General features: G+C 39.9%; 2 protein-coding genes across 4 annotated transcripts in view; both read left to right on the top strand.

Moving 5' to 3' along the window:
* The window catches only part of tncb (tenascin Cb), a 70,221-nt gene extending 59,635 nt beyond the window's left edge, over positions 1–10,586 (top strand). For all 3 annotated transcript variants that reach the window (XM_032578195.1, XM_032578196.1, XM_032578197.1), the window contains 7 exons: positions 380–510; positions 611–743; positions 1,090–1,241; positions 2,246–2,342; positions 4,413–4,574; positions 7,986–8,149; positions 9,194–10,586. In XM_032578195.1, the coding sequence (XP_032434086.1) occupies positions 380–510; positions 611–743; positions 1,090–1,241; positions 2,246–2,342; positions 4,413–4,574; positions 7,986–8,149; positions 9,194–9,304 (950 nt within the window). In that variant the 3' untranslated portion in view covers positions 9,305–10,586. The remainder of the gene's footprint in view (positions 1–379; positions 511–610; positions 744–1,089; positions 1,242–2,245; positions 2,343–4,412; positions 4,575–7,985; positions 8,150–9,193) is intronic.
* Positions 10,587–16,300: 5,714 nt separating this feature from the next.
* On the top strand, positions 16,301–19,890 carry LOC116730182 (beta-1,3-galactosyltransferase 2-like). The gene has a single exon (XM_032579202.1). The coding sequence runs from the start codon at positions 16,625–16,627 to the stop codon at positions 17,564–17,566; it is 942 nt and encodes a 313-aa protein (XP_032435093.1). The 5' UTR covers positions 16,301–16,624; the 3' UTR covers positions 17,567–19,890.
* The last annotated feature ends 478 nt before the right edge of the window (positions 19,891–20,368 follow it).

The raw sequence follows: 20,368 nt of genomic DNA, 5'->3' as shown, positions 1-20,368 counted from the left end.
TCTGATAGCGGCAGCTTTTCAGCTAGCTACTTGGTATGGAGGGAAGGGATAGCAACGCCACACAGAGGGTGATTGACAGCACTAATTTCCACCTCCTGGCTCTGATTGGTTGGTCTATTTCTGCAGAAGGTTGTAGGTCCACTGAGAGGAGGCAGATAAACTTGATTTTTCCCAGATTATCTCATCATATTCTGTTAAAAAATAGTGACAGTTTGAACAAATATGTAAAAACATTTTTTGCATAGGAGTCACACACTGAAACTCCATTTGTAACATCTATAAATAACATGTAGCTGTAACATAATGACACTGATCTGACGGTAGAGTCTGCAGCATTCTATCACCAACAGGCCGGTCTCGCTTCCTGCTTTGTCTCCAGATGTAGACGCTCCTCAGGACCTGGCAGCCACCAACATCCAGACGGAGAGCGCCATGCTCTCCTGGAAGCCTCCCCGGGCCGACATCAGCGGCTACCTCCTCCACTTCGAGTCTGCTGTCGGGACCATCCACGTGAGTTCACAGCAGAACCCCACACAAGTTGGCATGTTCAGGTGATGTACGGGGATCTGTGAGGGGAGTCGAGTGTAAGAGCGTGTCTCTCTTCCCTCAGGAGGTGGTCCTGAGCCCCACTGCTGTGTCGTACAACATGGCCGACCTCAGCGCATCGACAGAATATTCAGTGAAACTGGAAGCTCTCGCTGGTCCCAAGAGGAGCCAAGTCATCTCTACCGTCTTCACCACTAGTGAGTACCTCCCTCTGTGTGTTGAAGCAACTACACACATATGTACGTATAAAACTGAGAAACAAAATTTAAAAAGTAAGAAACAGTATAGTGTGCTAACACAACATCAATTATAAGTCTGTACATGCCTCTTTAGCTTGTTAAGTAATGCAAATTATTGCTGTTAATTATTCACTGTGTAACTTTATAAGTGACTCTCCACATATAAGGAATGAATTTGTCGTGTGTTGTCGTGAAGCCGTCTTTCTGTGAACGGAGGTTTTTGTTACTAGACGACCTGCCTGATGTAGACTGAAACACAAAGACCTTAATGGCCACAGCATTAATGTGATGTGTGTGTATGTAGCCGGCGTGCTGTACAGACACCCCAGAGACTGCTCACAGGCCCTGCTGAACGGCGACGCCTCATCAGGCATGCACACTATCTACCTGGGTGGAGACGAGAACCAACCGCTGCAGGTCTACTGCGACATGAGCACCGACGGCGGCGGATGGATCGTAAGTTTATCATTATTCTGGACGTATAATGTTCTCCAATAAAATAGTAATGTTTAAAAGTCTTGAGTCATCTATATCACAACAAGTTTCTCTAATAACATAAAGTAGTCTCGGGATATTTTTCTCCTGGGTTCTGAAACACCTTTCAATGTTTTTAGTTGCATCTTTGTTCAGGTTTTGTGCTTGAACAGTTGCTGAGAATATTTAGGAATATTTACATCTCTTATATGAAATTAAAATTGGCGTATCTAAAAATGCGAGAGAAAAAAATGGAAGAACTAAAACATGAACAAATTGAGTCCTGTCTTATCTATGGAGTTCAGACACTGCTTAGAGTACCTCCATATGAAATCAAATATTCACTGAATGAATCAAAAGAAGTTCATTTGAGTGTTCATATGTGCAGACGGAGCATCTGCATAATGTAGCATAGGATTAAATGACCTAATTATTGGGTCACTTCTGTTTTATTTGAGTAGCACTTGTGTAGATTGTGCAGCAGTGGCATAAACATGTACAAAATATGGAATCTCTATGTTCCAATGCTCATACCAGGATTTTCTTTGACATGCAGCCCAACACCCCAAATTAATTTTAAGAAGTGGATTCTGCAGTCAAAGGAGACGTTTTTTTTATAACTTTATTTTTGTTGATATTTGTCAGACATTATGTCGCTGTGATGCATGGTGGTGGCAGGGTCATGTTGTGTGGGTGTTTTCTAGTAGAATAGACAGAATGAAAGCTGCAATTACAAAACAGAGAGCATCATTAGCAAAGAACATTATGAGGAAATATTGAAGGGCCAAAATAGTCACATAGTGAAAGAAAACAAGGAAATACGAATCTGTTGGATCGATTGTCACACATCCCTGATCGCGCAGAAAAAATGATCAAAATACCAACATCTTAGAGAGTTATGCTTGTCTCTGCTGTTGCTTAGAAACCACAGATATTAGAACAAGTATGTCTGAAAGGTTGCTCAACCTTTATGGTTTGTTCTGCAGGTTTTCCTGCGACGTCAGAGTGGCAGACTGGAGTTCTTCCGCAACTGGAAGAATTACACGGCTGGTTTTGGTGACATGAGCGATGAGTTCTGGCTTGGTAAGTTCTTGCAAATCAATAGTAAATTAATCACATTTCCTAGAGATGTGGGCTGAATCATGTAATTATCTCTGTTCAAGAAGACTGATGTCAATTAAAATAGAGTTCTTTACTGCTGATGTGTTGTCATGGCATAATAATAAAGTGTGTGTTTTACAGTCATATAATTACAATAATTTTTAGCTGTAGTGTAAAACAATGTATTTTACTAGTGACTGTGGACTTTCATTGTTAAGACGAAAGGTGATGATAAATAAGCAGAATTATGGTTTTATGTCCCATAAACAGGCGTCACAGATCCCAAAGATACATCTGAGGTTTTTTAGAATGTTGATGGAGAAGCAACATTCTAAAGTTGCACTGTGTCTTCATGGATCTAGAAAAAAGCAGACGACTGGATATCAAGAAAGGGATAATGTTTCTGAATGTTGATGTCAGGAGTGACAGAGTGGTAAGACTGGTGGAGGACAAAAGAACAGTGAGGCTGAGGAGAGGTGTGTGCTAGGAAACACATGGGTTGATTCTAAGAGGCAGGTTTACCTCAGGGCTCAGCTCAGACCCTACTCTACCTGTTGGCTGTGGTGATAGCCACGTTCGCTGATGATGCTGTGATGTGTGATGAGAGGCGATACATTGCTGAAGAGAGCCTCTGGAGAGGAGATAAAATGAAAATCCATCCATCGATCCATTTTCTAACACCCTTGTCCCTGGTGGGGTCAGGAGGTGTTGGTGTCTATCTCCAGCTAACGTTCCGGGCGAGAGGCGGGTTCACCCTGGACAGGTCGGCAGTCTGTTGCAGGGCAACACAGAGACAGACAGGACAAACAACCATGCACACACACACTCACACCTAGAGAGAATTTAGAGAGACCAATTTACCTAACAGTCATGTTTTTGGAAGCCGGAGTACCTGGAGAGAACCCACCATGCACAGGCAGAACATGCAAACTCCATGCAGAAAGACCCCGGGCTGGTAATTGAACCCAGGACCTTCTTGCTGCAAGGCACAAAATGAAAATAAAAAGTAAAATCAAGAAACTGTTCATAGGTTAGAGTAAGAGAGAGCGGTGGAACAGTAGCAGCATTTCTATTATAGATGTGTGCAAGTCTTTGTCGATATTCTACTGATGTTGAAAAACACAATTTTGCAGTTTTCATTTAATGTTTTCATTAAATAAGAAATGAAATTAAGATCATATCATGTCATATAATCATAAATCAGTCATGCTCTATCAGCCAATCAGGCCAGACGTTGGAGCAAACCCCTTACACTTGGGAGCGGCTACATATGCTGCATTTTGGGGAAATCGTAGTCAGGGATTCGACATGTTGGAATGGCGCACAACTTTTTATGAACTGTGTGATGCTGTTAGAGCTCTGGTGGAGCCAGCTGCACATTGTCTGAAAAGACAACAAAAACAAACCATCATCGTCCAACTACTTCCTGTTCCTTCCTTCGTCTTTTCCACCAGCAGTAACATCCGTCTTTTCATAATGTGACTCATGTGAACCGCAATTATATGGTTAATGGAAACGCAGCTGGTGAGGCCATAAGAAGCTGAGGTACTACAGGTGGATGAGTTTAAGTACCTGGGTCACCCAATTAAAGCGACATGCCGATTATAAGATGGCAGGATGGAGGCAGGACAAGTAATCAGTGGCGAAGGGTAAGATGTGAGGGAGAATGATGTCAGTAGAAGCTGTTCTGATGTAAGGTTTGGAGAAGAACACATTAACACCAAGACTGGAGGTGATGCTCAAGATGAGAGTCACTGAAATGAGGACATGAGAAATGACAGCTGAGCAATTTGGAGACAGAGTTAGTGATTTTCAGACCGAGTCCGTTTGGGGAGACGGGATGTTGGTTGTGGTAAACATCTTGGACAAAGATGCTGAATGTGGTGCAGCAGCAGACCAGGAAGATGACAGAGGAGGATTGTGGTTGCAGGAACAGATGATGCTGAAGGTAGAGTGAGCTTAAAGGGAGGAGCTTAAAGAAAAAGGGACCCAGCATCATCAGTCTGGTTCCCATGGTGACTGACTCTGGTAAGATGCTCTTCCCTCCCTCAGGTCTGTCCAACCTGCATAAGATCACATCTGGAGGCCAGTACGAGCTGCGGGTCGACCTGAGAGACAAGGGAGAGATGGCCTTCGCTCAGTACGACAAGTTCTCCGTCTCAGAACCTCGGACCCGCTACAAAGTCCATGTGGGAGGATACAGTGGCAATGCAGGTACGGCTCCTGGCTTTCAACTGCACTTTCCATTTATTCTGATGCCTCTACATCACTTATGAAGTCCAGGTAGTCTCCTTGAAAACAGACATGATTTTTTGGGCCAACCACCATCTAGTCCCATTTATGAGTAATTTTTTGACAACTGTACACTGAAGCATTTTTAATAGCAAGTTAATCCACATTTGATGCTCCAGTTAACAGACTTATTTATGGCAGCAGGATTTAGCACTGTTATTATGACATGGCAGGTACACAGCTCCACCCCGCCACTTATCAGCAGGTCCTGCTGCAGATCCTTTTCAGTTCATATTCTGCCACCAGGTGGCGCAGTCGCTGTTCCGTTTATCTACAGACTGTGCTTCCTGCTGTATTCATAGGAACACTGGGCTTTTTGAACAAGTCTTTCAGCTTAGCCAAATTGTCAGTCTGCATTTAAGCGTTACTGTGAACAGCTGAGGTCATTCTGGTGTATCTGGTTGTAGTTGATTAAAAATTGGGTTTTTGCCAGTCAGTCTAGTTTGTAGTGAGGGATCAATAACAATGCTCTGGGCTACTCGTTAGAGAGGGCTTATAGGGCCCAGGCTCTAGCCACGGGGCCCACTCCTGTTTTATTGGGGCCTGCCATGCAAAGCAATGGCAGGAACCTATTACTATTCTCCCAATTCTTTATTTTTCTTCCGTAACCGTTAATGCGGCTCATACTGCTGCGTGCACACCTACAAATGAGGTATCAAAACGTGCAGAAAATTCACGCCATTGGAGCTATTACTTTTGGTGGGATTCGAGGTTAACATGGCGACATAATTCGCAAAAAACTACGAAAAAAACCCCATTATAAGTCAATGGGAAAAATCCTACAAATACCCTATTTTTGAGGATTTTCTGTGTCGTCACGAATTCACGTAGAAATGCCATTCAAATTTCATTTTGTAGATACGTCCGTGATCTCTTCGAAAGTGAAGACGGCTCGTCGATACCAATTACGGTTTGTCCACAATTTGTCTCTAAGCGACCCAAAGTTTCTCATTTTTCCTAAAATTAGAGTGCGTCTCTTCCTGAGTGCCCCTCTGCTAGAGTGAGAAATGAAGACAATTTTTCACCCCAAAATAATTTTGAAATCGCCATCACGCCTACAAATATCGCACGATTGGTATCAAAATCGGTCCTGACATTGATACGCATGTCTGCTCCGGTAAAATGTTTTCGAAATTTATCTAGACCGTACGGTTTTCTGTCACGGTGCTTCAGAGCAAAGTCATGCGACAGGATTTTCTGAGGCTGTCTCAGGCTCTCTCCCATGTATTTGACTACAATTTCAGATGTGGGCAAACCATTTCTTTCTCTCATCGCTGTTATTGCTGTGAGGGAGGTAGAGATATGAATCTCGGGACTATCGCAGAAGACACATAGACCTCTCATACGCTTCAAACGGTTTTCGAATATGTATTACGGTTCCCGAACGGAAAGGATTTGTTCCCAATGCTTTTTTTCAGTTAAACTGGCTGGCTGAAACAGAGTATTCTCTGCCCCAGCCTCTCTCACTAACAGTTCACACTTTGGTGAGAAAATTATTTACCATAGCAACGGAACTCAAGAGGCTATTGGCTGGTGGTTAGGACTACAAATACGCATCACTGTAGTTCTATCTATAGTGGAACACTCAGTTGAAACAGAGGAGGACTGAACTGGCCTTTAGAACTACTTTCTGCTATGGGCTGTATATAACTGATTTAACTCAGTAACTGTTACACATGGGATTAGTTTGGAACTTTAAAATTAAGCATACTGAAAATTTCAAAATAAAAGCCTTGAATATTTTTACATGATGTAATTGCTCTTTTTGGCTTTATATGACTTTTTCATCCAAAGCACTGTTACACATGGTATTAGTTTGGCCCTTTGAAATGAAACATACTGAAAATTTCAAAATAAAAGCCTTGAGAATTTTTACATCAGGTAATTGCTCTGTTGAGCACTATATAACTGATTTAACCCAATGACTGTTATACATGGGATTAGTTTGGACCTTTGAAATGAAGCTTAACTAAAAATTTCAAAATAAAAGCCTTGAATATTTTTACATCATGTAATTGCTCTTTTTGGCTTTATATGACTTTTTCATCCAAAGCACTGTTACACATGGTATTAGTTTGGCCCTTTGAAATGAAGCATACTGAAAATTTCAAAATAAAAGCCTTGAATATTTTTACATCATGTAATTGCTCTTTTTGGCTTTATTTGACTTTTTCAGCCAAAGCAATGTTACACATGGATTTAGTTTGGCACTTTGAAATGAAGTTTTACAAAAATTTCAAAATAAAAGCCTTGACAAAAATTTTAAATCATACTGAATGGTGCACGTCCACCTTACTTAAAGTTCTTGTGATTCTCCACATGCTATTGATTACATTGCAGCGTTCTTTAGCATTGATGCTCATTTCTAGCATGACAACGCCGGGCCCAAACCGACGGGCACGGTTTGGCAGGCCCCGGTTAAATTTCTTCAGAAATTTTCTAGTATCAGTTAATTATTTATTTTCTTATATTTACTCATAAAAGTTCCAGGTCATGAGAGCCCAAACTTTGGTTAGGACGTAACAGTCAGAAAAGTCTCAAAGTCTGAGCAGGAATCCAGGCAGCAAAACCCTGTGTTGGGGGTCACAGGTCAAAGACAAATCGTTGGAATGAGTCAACAAACAGCAGAGTGGTTGTGAATGAGAGGTTGCCTACTGAATCAGAGACAAACTCAGGCTACAAAGGAATGCAGTCTGACGGGTTAAACAAAGCAGCAGCTTTCTACGAAAGATTAAAGACACCGCCATCAATTGAGGCATCAGCAGTCTGCTTTTTATGTTCTCTGAGATGCTTCTAAAAACTCCTGAGGTCCACTCACTTTGTTTGATTTGTTGTTTTAAACTTTATCACCACTTTTTAACCACATCTCCGTCACAGACATGCTGTGTCCTGTCCCCACTGTCTGCTCACCAGGCTTCAGTTGCCTTATGTCGTATCTTTTTGCCACTGATTAAATTGAAATTATGTTTTGTAAAGTGCCTCAAGAGCACATTTGCTGTGAAATGGTGCAATAGATTTAAACTATATGATTGGAAGTGTGTGATTTAATGGAATTAAATCATTTCTCCTAAAACATCATTCTGTTAACATTATACTGACAATAGTAAAGTGCTTACTGACACACACAGTACGCACTTAACAGATAAGATTACTGATCAACAAAGTGGACACCTTTGTCTCTTGTTATTTTGGCTTCAATACTTAAGGAACAATGGTTAAGCCCTCTGAACAGCTGATGAGACGTCAAGTTAACATGTCATCTATTACTGGAGCGGCTCAGATACTTTCATGTTCTTGTATGTGTTCCTTATAAAAACTGCGTATATTTCCTAGGTGACTCTATGACCTACCACCACGGCCGTCCGTTCTCCACCTACGACCACGACAACGACATTGCCGTGACCAACTGTGCTCTGTCCTATAAGGGGGCCTTTTGGTACAAAAACTGTCACCGGGTCAACCTGATGGGTCGCTACGGAGACAACAGCCACAGCAAGGTACAGCAGGGTTCAGTCCAACACAGACAGATTGAGTTAGTTTTTTTTTTTTCAATTTAACTCGTATAAAGGATGGTCAAAGTCAAAAATCAAATGAAATCTGTGTAGCGACGATGTGCCCAATCCATAAGGACAGATCTATTCAGACTAACTCTATGCTTTGTATTCTGATAGATGCCATGCTAATTTTACACTATATTTCGAATTCTTAATTCCAAAAACCTTCTTTCAAATGGTTCAGAAAGTGCAGTTAATTTTATACACGTTTGAATAACAGCCTATTGTTTTTGTCAATTTTAATTCCTTTATTATTTATTTTACATCGGCTCTTCTACTCCTGATTGCACTGATAGAACAGATTAAAGTTGTCTTGTTTTCACATGTCTGACCAAGCTTGTGAAGCTATTGGTTTGTTTTCAGTGTGCTGTCCTGGTGCAGCATTCTCAGAATAAATTTGTAATTCAGTACATTTATGTCTGTGTTTAAAACAAGAAACGTTTTAAGTAAGGTCAGATGTTTTTTCTGTATCAGCTCAGTATTATAAGCGAACGGTTCATCCTTAGTCCTGACCTCAAACAGATTTAATAAATCTGACCCAACATCCATGTCTGACCTCACAAATGTTTTTCTGAAAGAATTGTCAAAAATGATCATAAAGCCACTCCTAAGCCTCATGGGAAGTAATTCCAGAGGAGCCACAGGGTGGCCTGGTAGTATGGTAGACCCACTGGTTTAAGAACAGGATGTTACTCAGTTTTGTGTGAGTGTGTGGGCAGTCTAGCAAAGTTTTTTTGATATTCAGGAGGCTTAGTGTCTTCAAGAAACTCTTCCTGACTTCTATTTAAGGTCACCTCCTCTCTAAAAACCTTACATGTCAGTGTGCATGTATTGCAGTTCCTAACTGATAGCGGAGGCTGCCAAAGCACTAAAAGTTGTCCTTGCAATTTGTCTCCTACTGCTCTAAACATGTATCTGCAAAAGAAACTAAACTATTTTCCTCTCTGACTTCCTGCTCGTCCCTCTACCCTACCCTTCCTTCCTCAGGGCGTAAACTGGTTCCACTGGAAAGGCCACGAACACTCCATCGAGTTCGCCGAGATGAAGATCCGTCCGTCCAACTTCAGAAATCTGGAGGGAAGGAGGAAACGGTCTTAAATGACCCGGAGAACACCGCCTCCACCACCACAACCATCATCATCAACAACAAAACACTACTACATCTGTGTGTGCCCCTCCACCTGTCCAACACGTTCTCCACACGCAACAATCCTGCAGCAACCAAAGCCTTCAACAAGACCCCTCCAAACACAGCATACCTCCCCACCCCATTACCCACCCCACACAGGTCTGCCCGTTAAAGATGGTTGTTAATGCAAAAAAAAATGCATTTTAATTTCCTTCCACATAGCGTCTACTCCCACACCAAAGACAGTAACTCCACCTCAGCAGTTTCTAACCCACTCAGTCATCCTGCTGCGTTAGCGGGGAGGTGCACCAACAACTCGGGCATTACGATGTGCAGAGTCATCGACAACCGGCTCTCATCACGCTCACGCATCTGGAGTCTTACGCAACAGAACTGTATGTTTACATCACAGTTTGGGTGATTCATTCTGCTGCTTGTGTAAAACTGTTCACGTCTGATTCACACATCTGAAAACAGATATTTGTCGGACCACACAGAGCTTCACCTGACTCGACATCTGTTTGTCTTCATGTGACGTTAACTAAATCAGTTTCATTTCATTCCTCCCAGAGAACCTGCTACCCCTCCCTGCCCCCAGCAGCCAAAAAATAAAAAATGAAAAATGAAAACAAAAAAAACAATCATGAAAAAGGTCTCCTCCCATTTCCTCAAGAAAGGCAACAACGGTTCTGCTCCTGACCTGGCCCCCTGCAGGCGGCACGCTGCAACTACAGTATTCTGCTTGAAACTAGCTGAAGAACAGAGGAAGAAGTAGTTTTTTTTTCTATCATGAATCTGAGGCAGGACCTATCACTCAGTATATAATGGCAAGCGGTGATTACATTTTTTTTTTGTTGTATCTTTTTTGAAAAATGTGAATATAGTACTTATATGTGGATCAAGAGAATGTTTTTGTGATGCTTGAAACGTAAACATTTTAAAAAGGCCAATTTTAATTAAATTTCAGTGTTCATAGTAAAGTCTCCATGATTCTTTTGGATATTAAAAAAAAAAAAAAAAAAGATTAGTGTTTGGACCGGCCAAAACTAGTAAACTAGTTAATCTTTGTACCCTTCCAGCGCCCCAAACCCCTCCTGCTTTTGCAGGATACTAAACCACTGACCTTCTAAAGAATGCCTGTGTAAATTAAGTTTGTTTTGATTGTTTCGTCTGTTTAGAACCGGGTGAACTACAGGTGTGTCTCTGTAAACTGTTAAAGAATAAAACCGTCTGGTTGAAAGACAAATTTGATTTTTGATTCAAGTTCTGCTTTTATTTTTTTCTGCAATTTTACCCACACATCACAATCCCTCCCACAAATACAGCTTACTACATTTGTAGGAACGAGTTGATTAACTGACAGCACAGGTAACTTGATCATTTTTACTACTAAAATCAAGCAAAGCCACAAAATGGCATAAAATATGAGAAATAACCTTCACAAAACTAACTGGCCAAAATAATTTTAGATTCTATTTACGGTAATCTATTATTAAATAGATGAGTCATCAAGACATAGAAACAATTTGAAAAATAATCTTAATTTAATTAAGAATTATCTATCATTCACAGATTTTTCTCTTAAGGTTCCCTTAAAAATGACATATCATTTTTAAGAGATGGAGCGGTATCATATCCTGAGCTTCTACCTTTAAAAACGTTCCACTAAGATCTGATATTTACTAGATGGCAAAATATCTTAAAATTAATCTTGTGTGTAAAACATGATATTCCGTACTGTATTATTAGCTAAAAAACTAAGATAAAGCTAAATGGAAAAGGAATACATGCACTTTATAATTCTTGTATAGCTTGTTGTATAATTCTTGTATAGCTTGTAGAAGCCTTTTTATTTCTGTCAAGAACATCTAAAGTAATCAGATCTATGTTGTGATGGTTCTGATTATTAAGGGTTTTACACATGAAAAGGAGCATTTCTATCTTTCTATCTTGACCAGTATCATGTACTGGTCTGTGTTTTAGAGCAGCAAAGTGCTCAAATGTCCAGGATTTATTTAGTAAAAAATGTTCACACTTTTTGAGTATCAATTATTAACGGGGGTGGAACTTAGAATCACAAGACTAAAATATTACCTTTAAAATATTATATAAACCAGAAGTCTGGTGCTGGTTTGTAGAGCCATAACATTAGATTTAATTAATAGGAAGTGAACGTCAGATGCAGGTTTCCAGAGAGTCACATGCATTAATTTAGAATGTGCTTTCTGATGAGGCTTATTTGTCAGATTCAAAGTGTCTTTTAAAATAACCCACATTTATGTATTATTTATGTATTATTTCTTTTTTGATCTAATCTTATTTAAATGTTGTTTTCACCAACTGTTAGCAAAAAACCCTAATAATCAACTGGAGTAAAGACAACTCCAGTCTCTATAGGTAACTTATTTAATGTGCTTCATTTAGTGATAAGGTTCCTGACAAAAAAATGAGATTCCAGTGTTACTCTTGAAACAAAGAAACGAAGAAAGAAAAAATCCATCCATCCATTCAATTTCTTCCCCTTATCCGGGGTCGGGTCACGGGGAGGGAGGCCCAGAAAGAAAATAAAGAAAGAGAAATCAGGGTATTTTATGACACAACATATCTTGACTTCATGTGGGTATTACTCGTTTTAGTGTTACTTTTCTGATATTTTCTTCCACATTTATTTCTAAATAAATAAATAACATTTATTTATTTAGAAATAAATAAATGTTATTTTTTAGAGGTGTGCACATCATATCTCTCATATTGTTTTACTCTTTTTTTTTTCTGAACGCATAATTTTCTCCATTCATTTATACTAAATGAGTGCTTTTCGAAAAGCAGTGCAGAACAAGGGCGTGAATCCCATCCCATTATTGGGGGGGAGGGGAGGGGAGGGGGGGGGCATAAACAGAGAAATTTCTTAAGACCAATTTTGGGAGAGTCGGCAAAGTTACAGTGAAACGTAACATAAAATGTGGTTTAAAAGTTTTTAAACCACATTCAAGCTGCAGTATCAAAAATGACTAGTAATGCACATCAAACATGTGTTTTTCTGGGTAAGCAAACTACTGAGAAATAAAACTAAAATTCAAATGTTACTTCTATAGGAGTTTTGTTCAGTCTCACTGATCTAATCTCTGCTACACCTTTACAAAAATGTAAGGTCCTACCTAGATAAAAAAAAAAAAAGGTTTTAATGAGTAAAAAAAAATTATAAAATTCCTCATAAACATTGATTTATTGAAATGGCTCCCAATACAAGTTATGGGCTGTTTAAATTATAACTTGTTAAGTTGCTTTATTTTTAAGCCCTTTTTAGTTTTGCCATGTGCTGGGTGACGGAGAACCAACAGGTAGATAGAAATGAATATCTGAGGAATATAATAATATAACCAGGGTTTATATAAAAAAATATTTAGATTTTATTTTGTGGTTTTAAAGGTTCTACATTGATGACAGTGAGAAATAAAGGCATACGTTTTTGTAAATTTCTATCTGTTCTCTGCTCCCACACACTGAGCTGGGTCCACTTGCTCAGCCCCTCCCGTTTCAAACTCTTCTAATTAAAAGTTAAAGAGCTAAATATGAATGAGATGTTTGCTACGTTTGACAAAAAAAGCTTAAAGTATGAAAGTAGTGTAGCAGTTTTGCTAATGAGCTTATCATGATTCAGTCAAAGTAAGAAAATAACGAACTGCAGTCTGATCTTTATTGTTAATGTGTTTCTTCTTATTGAGCAGTGAAAGTAAATAAAACGTGTTACATGCTTGTAACTTTAAGTATTTACTTAGTGGAGGGTTTTAGGAGCTACCTGTTAGCTGTGCTGCTAACAGGTAGCTCTTCATTTCAGCAGCTCTAACAGAACTTTGCAAGTACACCGAGAAGGACCTCGCTGCAGCAAACAGAAAGGGGCGGGGACGGACCTTTCCGTCAGTCCCATACCTTATTTGGAAATGGGACTATTGCATTCCGGAAATGAAGGGGGCGCTATTTTCATAATCACTAGTATAAATACCTTAAGACGCGGAGTTAAGAGGAACAGAAGAAGAACGAAAGAAGTTTGAGAGGTTCTTCCATTGATGTTCGACACACGATCAACAATGCAAAACTCACAAAGTCAACAAAAGGTATTTTTACCTTCTTAAATTTTTTCACATAGTAAATCAATACGCTTTTCTAGATTAGGTTGAAAATATAATTAAGAGCAAGTGAAATTCGTAATTCATACAGGGGAAGGCTAATTTTAGCATGTAGCATAGCTAATTATTATCCCGCAGGGCACCATTAGATAAAAATAGAAAAGTAGATAACATGTATAATTGAGAAATGTATTTTATGCTCAAACTGTTTTTTATTTTCATTATACAGATCCACGTATCTATTTGCAACATGAACATAAATACTGCTGTTCCCGTTGCTCATACAAGCTACAGAACCATTTAGCACAAACTGCTAAGGTTCAACATAACGGTATGTATAACTACACTTGAAAAATATAAAATATGTTTTACATACTTACCAGTTTTCTAGTGTTTCTCTTTTATTTTTAAAGGTTGATCTTTTTTAAATATGTTTTGTACACCAATGTTAAATTTCTGGAAAGTCTAATATATTTTATAAACTAACAGCAGCCATTATAGTTGGGTGTAGTACCCAGATGTGATACTCTAATGACGAGTAGCACAACTTCAATATAGTTTTAGTAAGTAACTGCAATAAACTACACTAGTAAGAGTAACAAAGTATTTGGTGAAATGGCTATTATTAACTACTGTTTTACTGATCATAATGTGCAATGTGATTTTTTATTTTGTTTGTTTTTTTGTTTTTTTCAGATGCCTCTGAATGTTCTTGAAGCTGTTCTCCAGGAGGTGGCGCTAGCACAGGGAGACTCAGCTTACCTCACCTTGGCATTGACCTGCAAGTGCTTTGAAGCCGTTGTGTCTGAGCCAGTTTTCAGGAAGAAGACTCACTTTGCTTGGCTGGATGGTAAGGACCTTTGACTTTTTTCATCTGAAACATGTGAAATTAGATTTCAACTACATGAAATCGATTTTTCATTAACAGGTGAGATCAACTGGGGCAAATTTTCAAAAAACATTCACGGCAGAAAACCGGATTCCTTTTGCGGTTGTAACGTGTTTTTCCTGCCACCGGTGATATAAAGACTGTGGGCTTCACCGGCAATGGAAGACGAGGAGAGTACCCTGGTTACTACTGTGATGGCTGACCTGGACACTGCACTGACTGTCAATACTGAATGCAAGGAGAATATTAGTTGCTTTCCTCAGTCTTTCACACATTTCAGTTGTCACACATTGTTCGTTTTTTTTGTGACATGCCATTTTAAATCATTTCTGCTAAATAATATTTGCCTTTTGACTTGTGCAGTCATCCTTTTTAATAATGTGTTCTTTCAATATTATTTACATTTTTGAATGTTCCTTTTGTTGTAGCTCAGTTGATTTACATTATTTAGTTTTCATAGAAATGGTGCCGTTTCCACACAAAGTTACATTGTGGCTGTAATTTGTTGGAGAGAGTAGAACCAATAAAGTAGTTGTAAATATATTGTAACAGCGTTATTTAACAATAGGATAACCTTGTTTTAAAAATTTTAAATGCAAGCAAAGCTAATAACTTGCAATATTTTATATGTGTAAATACAATGTTTCCTATACATTTTGAACAATGACTGGAATCAATACAAATTTTTTTACAAACCTGACATACAGCCAAGTTGTTTATGTTTTAACAGTCAGAATCAACTTGGGGTTTTTTTGTAATAAAGCAAGCACATACAGAAACATATTGTTCAGTTACAAACAAGATTAAACGAGCAGAGTGAAGGTGTAGTCGGGGTGGAGGTGATGATAGCTCAGATGAGGAGCAGTTGCACACATCAAGCCGGACTTTATGAAGGGTGGAGGAGATGAGCCCGGCGCCGTTAGGCTGGGATGGAGACACATGATCAGGTGATTGGCTGAGCAGCTGAGATGAAGACAGTTATAGTTAGAATTTACACACTGGTTTAATTTATGTAACCAGTGACTTTATTCAAAAAGGTTTTCATATAGAAAAAAGATCATTCTCTCTGGCAGTTACCAGCGCAGCGTCTACTGCCGGGGTCCGAGGGCCAAAGATTATTTCTTGTCAAATAAACTTTCTAAAACCTACTTTCTCTCTGTGTGAGTCTTTCCAGATTGAAGCTACATTTAAAGTTTTAATTAATCTCTTTGGGTTTTGCAACAATTGGATATTTAAGGGCTTTATTTTATGAATCGATTGCAATTGATAGAATTGATATGGAATTTATAAATGGAATAGTGGGACACCAATCAGTTTATTGGTTGAGCTGGAGTCCTTATAGCAAAAGTTTCCAATGAGACATTATGGTAAACAATGATAATAGCTGAGCCAGGTCACCTGCTACCAAAAATATTCTAGTTTTCTGAACTTCACTTGTTAGAAGTTCAAAAGTCCTTTGGTTTGTTTGTAAATTATATTCACAATGTGAATAATAAGAAAAATATTTGGCAAATAAACAACAAAAGTGCACTGTGAATGGACGTACTAAGTTGGCCAAAATTGTTGACTAAATGTTTTACCGACCAAACCTCTTTTCCATCTAGTTCTTATTTAATAAGCCAGAGGCTATTATATTTTAGATTTTAACTTATTTATTTTAAGAGTATGGGGCCCCATTCTGTTTGCTGCAGCGAGGTGTACTTCTCGAACTTTGTGCTGTTGCGCTTCCTACACTTTGGACTGAACCATTGTTCTAATAATGGTAGGGGGACCTAAAAATTATTATTTTTTTCTGAGATAAATGGCAGATTTATTTCGTTCTTTTTGGCTTTTCATATTGTTATTATTTAAATGCAAATGTCTCTTCAATTATTTTTTTTTTGGGGGGGGGGACACAATTCTAAACTTTTCCGAGATTGGGGGGGTCCGGGTCTCCCCCGACCCCCGGGATTTACGCCTATGGTGCAGTACTCTACTGGCTATGATTTTATCTGAAATAAAAGTGACTGCCTGTGTTTCTAGAGTTTTAAGAACAGCTTGTGGGCATGACTTCCCCCAGCAGCAGCAGCTGGAACTGTTTCCTGAGCTCAAAGGTCCTCCCTCTGCTTCAGTCGGATATTGCGTCGCCTGCGGAGGCTTTCCTGCTTCTCCGTGTCGGACCGGACCGGACCTGACAGGACCGCGAGAAAAAGTTCGTGGGCGTGTCCGGTCTCGCGGCAGTTTTCTGGGAACCATGAAAGCCTCGCGCCCGGAGGGTTGAGGAGCTCGTGGCGATGCGGATGTTGGCGAAGTTCCTCTGTGCCTCAGTTCTCCTGCTCCTCTCCGCTCTCTACCTCCTCGGTTCAGTCAGACCCACCGCCAAGACGAACCCCCTTCCTGGGAAGAAGTACCGCCTCATCTCCCCGCCTACCTACCGCTACCTCCTGAACCAGCCGCAGGTGTGCCTGGGCAGAAGTCCCTTTCTGGTCTTCCTGGTTCCGGTCGCGCCTCAAGAGGCAGAAGCCAGGCAGGCCGTGAGGAGGACATGGGGGGCTCCAGGTAGGGACACTCTCACCCTTTTCTTCTCGGGGCTGTCAAAGGGGGCGCTGCTGTCACCCCTTCAGGGAGTCCTGGAGAAAGAAAGTCAGCAGCATGGAGACATCATCCAGATGGACTTCTTGGATAGTTACCAGAACCTGACGATAAAGACGGTGATGATGATGAAGTGGCTGGCGGACCACTGCCCCAACGCCTCCTACGCCATGAAGGTGGACTCTGACATCTTTGTCAATGTGTTTTACCTCATCCAACGCCTCAGGAGCTCCCCCAGGGTGGGCTTCATCACCGGGTCAGTGATCCGGGATGGCATCCCCAGGAGGGACCCCAGCAGCAAGTGGTATCTCTCTAAGGAGCTGTACCTCGAAGACAGCTTCCCGCCTTACGTGTCTGGAGCTGGCTATGTGTTTTCCACAGACCTGGCTGCCAGGATCTCCTGGGCCTCCAGGTTTGTGCGGGTGATTCCTCTGGAGGACGTCTACGTGGGCTTGTGTCTGCGTGTGCTGGGGGTCCGGCCGGTGTACGCCTACAGTCTGCCACGCTTCAGGAATCTTTTTGAGGTGCGAAAGCTGGAGTATGACAGGTGCATCTTTGCCGGACTCATCATTGTGAACAGGTTTAAGCCGTCAGAGCTGCTGCAAATGTGGCAGGACTTTTCTGAAGGCCAGGCCGACTGCTGACCGCCTGCTGACAGCCTGCAGTGTTCGCTTCCCTGTGAAACCAACTAATAGCTGGCTGGAAAGGATAAAAGCCATAAAAAATTACGATAATCATTGAAATGTGTTGACAGCAGTTATTGAATGTCTCAAAATAGATTAATGAATGATGAGGCGAACAAAAGCCATTTTAAATGAATCCACTCCCAAGTTCCAGGAATTGAATTGCATTTACTAACTTTTCACAGTGTGACTCATTGTGAGACTGGTAAGTCAGCGTGCCTTCCTCCTGTTGCAGGTGTGTTTATTTTACACCAAGCACTGGAACAAGGGTTCCTTTTAGAGATGACCTACGACCTGTTGGATATCCTCCTAATGAGGCGTGTGCCTTTTGTTTGGGTGTGAACCTGTGTTTAAGTGCCTGATTGATGGATTACAGTCGAGTTCTGGGCCTCATGGAAGAATGTGTTCAGATAGTTTCCTTTATCATCCGTTCTTCTCTGAATTTATTTGTCTTTGATGTTTTTATTCTCTAGTCGTGTGTTTGGATTCTGAATCCTTTCAGTGACTGTAACAAAATAGACAGTCACTGAAAGAAAAAAATATACATGAAAGGCTTATTTGGAATAATAATGATGTGAAATTCAACCTCAAATACATTCAACTGGAACATCACCGAATTAGTGAAATACCCCTTTGGTTAAAGGTTAAATGAGTCACATTTCCTTACAGCTGACTGTGAGGAAAGCTTAGGAAAATGACTTCATTACAGTGAAGCGTCCTCTTGGTGGGTAGAAATAGACACATAGTTGCCAAACAAACCAAAAGTGGAGAGGATTAAAAAATGGCAGCTGGCGTGAAAAGACCAACACTCGCTCCATTTGATACAGAGCTGAACAATATATAGAAACGCAGTTATCATCGCAGTATCCGTGTGTACAGTACTGCAAAAAAAAAAGACTGCTCTGATGCAATATTTAGGAGAAGTGTGATGTGTTCTGTCTTTTAATGCACACACCACATCAGGCTCAAGGGGAAATGTTCAAGACATTGTGTGTGTGATGGTGAAGAAACACACACAATGTGTGTGAAGAAAGAAAAGTGACCTGCACATGAGAGCTAAGACCAGGCTTAGACTTGCTGCTGGTGTAAAGTACAGCTGCTCAGCTTATAAACTTGCAGTCACTATCTCAGCTGATTTATGTGTTTGCTGCTTGGATGCAATATATGATAACATATTATAGTTTAGGTGGAATTAAACTCTCCTCTTCAGTAATATATTAGGTCAGTTGGATGGTCTTTCATTGTGTTTCATTAACACACGTGAAATATGTCTTAGTAAGCAGGATGCTAAAGCACAAGGAGAACAATAAGGAGTTTGCGATGATGCAAAAGTAAGAAATGAGTGAGGAAAATATAGCTTAATCACAGTCATTATGATTATGGCAACAGGAATATCTCTGCTTCCTGCTTTTTTTTCATATCGTGCAGCGTCGAGGTTTACAAAAGTTTTTAAAATCTCCGATTTCAAGGCTGCTCACATTTTCCGTACCTGTGGTTTGAATCCTTTAGGAGCATAAAGTGATGTAGCGCTGCCCCTCCCCAACCAGTTGCTGTCCACTGCTAGTAAGCAGTAAAAGATGTTTTTTTGTTTATTTTAAACAACAAAAAACAAATGTGACTGTCTGGAAATATTAAAACAATTTGATATTAGATATAAATGTTAAACATTTATATTTCAATGCAGACAGTTGGAGTCCCCATATATTTAGTCTTTCTTGAAGCAGAGCTGATTGATAAACATTGTTATTCTTGCATGAGGCCCAGCATATTAAAACAATCTGAGAAATTCTATCTGTCAGAATAGTAATATCAGGTTTGGTGCCTACATTTGCATTTACTGAATATTCAGATGCTGTACTCACTGAGGTTTATAAAAATAACCAGCAGGTGGCGGTGTAATCCAAATGATAAAATGGAGATTGCTGATTCATATAATTTGTTGGCCTGCAAGGAAGTTATGCCTTTTGATAGTTTAATGAGAAGAAACAAAAATATGTTATTGTGTGTGTGTGTGTGCTGTAAACCAAACTGCTTCATGACTTTATACCTCAGTGTTTTCATCATATCACATTCAGCTTCTTGGTGAAGGAACATCATCATCTGTGATTGGCTGCTGCTCTGCTCTGACCAGGAGGTCTGCTGATAAATGCTGTTTCCTAACTCACCAAATAAATGCCTCAGGAACATTTTGAAACCAGTTTTCTTCTACAAGTTTCCGCCTTGGCAAAGTAAAGTTGTGTCTGGTTGATAAAGATAAGTGTAAATAAATGGAACTGTGCATAAGTCTCAGTCTTGGTTTTTATTAGCTTGCTTCAATGTCACACGTTCCTAGGAGTCGTCTACAGTGCACTTGGAGATGATCTTGAAAAATTCATTCATTCATTTTATAAAATACAACTCTCTACAATCTCATTCAGTGCTTCAATTTGATAGTTATAGAAACAAGAAGGTACACCTGCAGCCTGAGGTACAGGGTTAATTTCCACAAATAACAGTAGAAAACTTCTGGAAGAGTTGAGTGTTTACCATCCTCACTTCTAACACTCCAATGGAAAACACCTGTAACCATCAATCACTGCCACAGATTCTTAACTGGAACTTTTACTCGACCATTCAGACATATACTCTTGTCTAAAATATTTAATTATAGTTCTGTATGACTCCCTCTAGTGTCAATATCCAGCTGAAAGGTGTAATAAGACCTGTTAGAATGAAATGTGTTCTGTAAAGAGCAAGATGTCAAAGTGATTTGAATTTCTCCTG

The sequence above is a fragment of the Xiphophorus hellerii genome, chromosome 12, assembly GCF_003331165.1.
Source record: "Xiphophorus hellerii strain 12219 chromosome 12, Xiphophorus_hellerii-4.1, whole genome shotgun sequence".
Classification (NCBI taxonomy): domain Eukaryota; kingdom Metazoa; phylum Chordata; class Actinopteri; order Cyprinodontiformes; family Poeciliidae; genus Xiphophorus; species Xiphophorus hellerii.
This window is presented reverse-complemented; position numbering and strand designations above follow the sequence as displayed.

What these genes read in the sequence shown, in the direction of transcription:
- LOC116730182 (XM_032579202.1), top strand. Translation starts at nt 16,625, where the DNA reads ATGCGGATGTTGGCGAAGTTCCTCTGTGCCTCAGTTCTCCTGCTCCTC.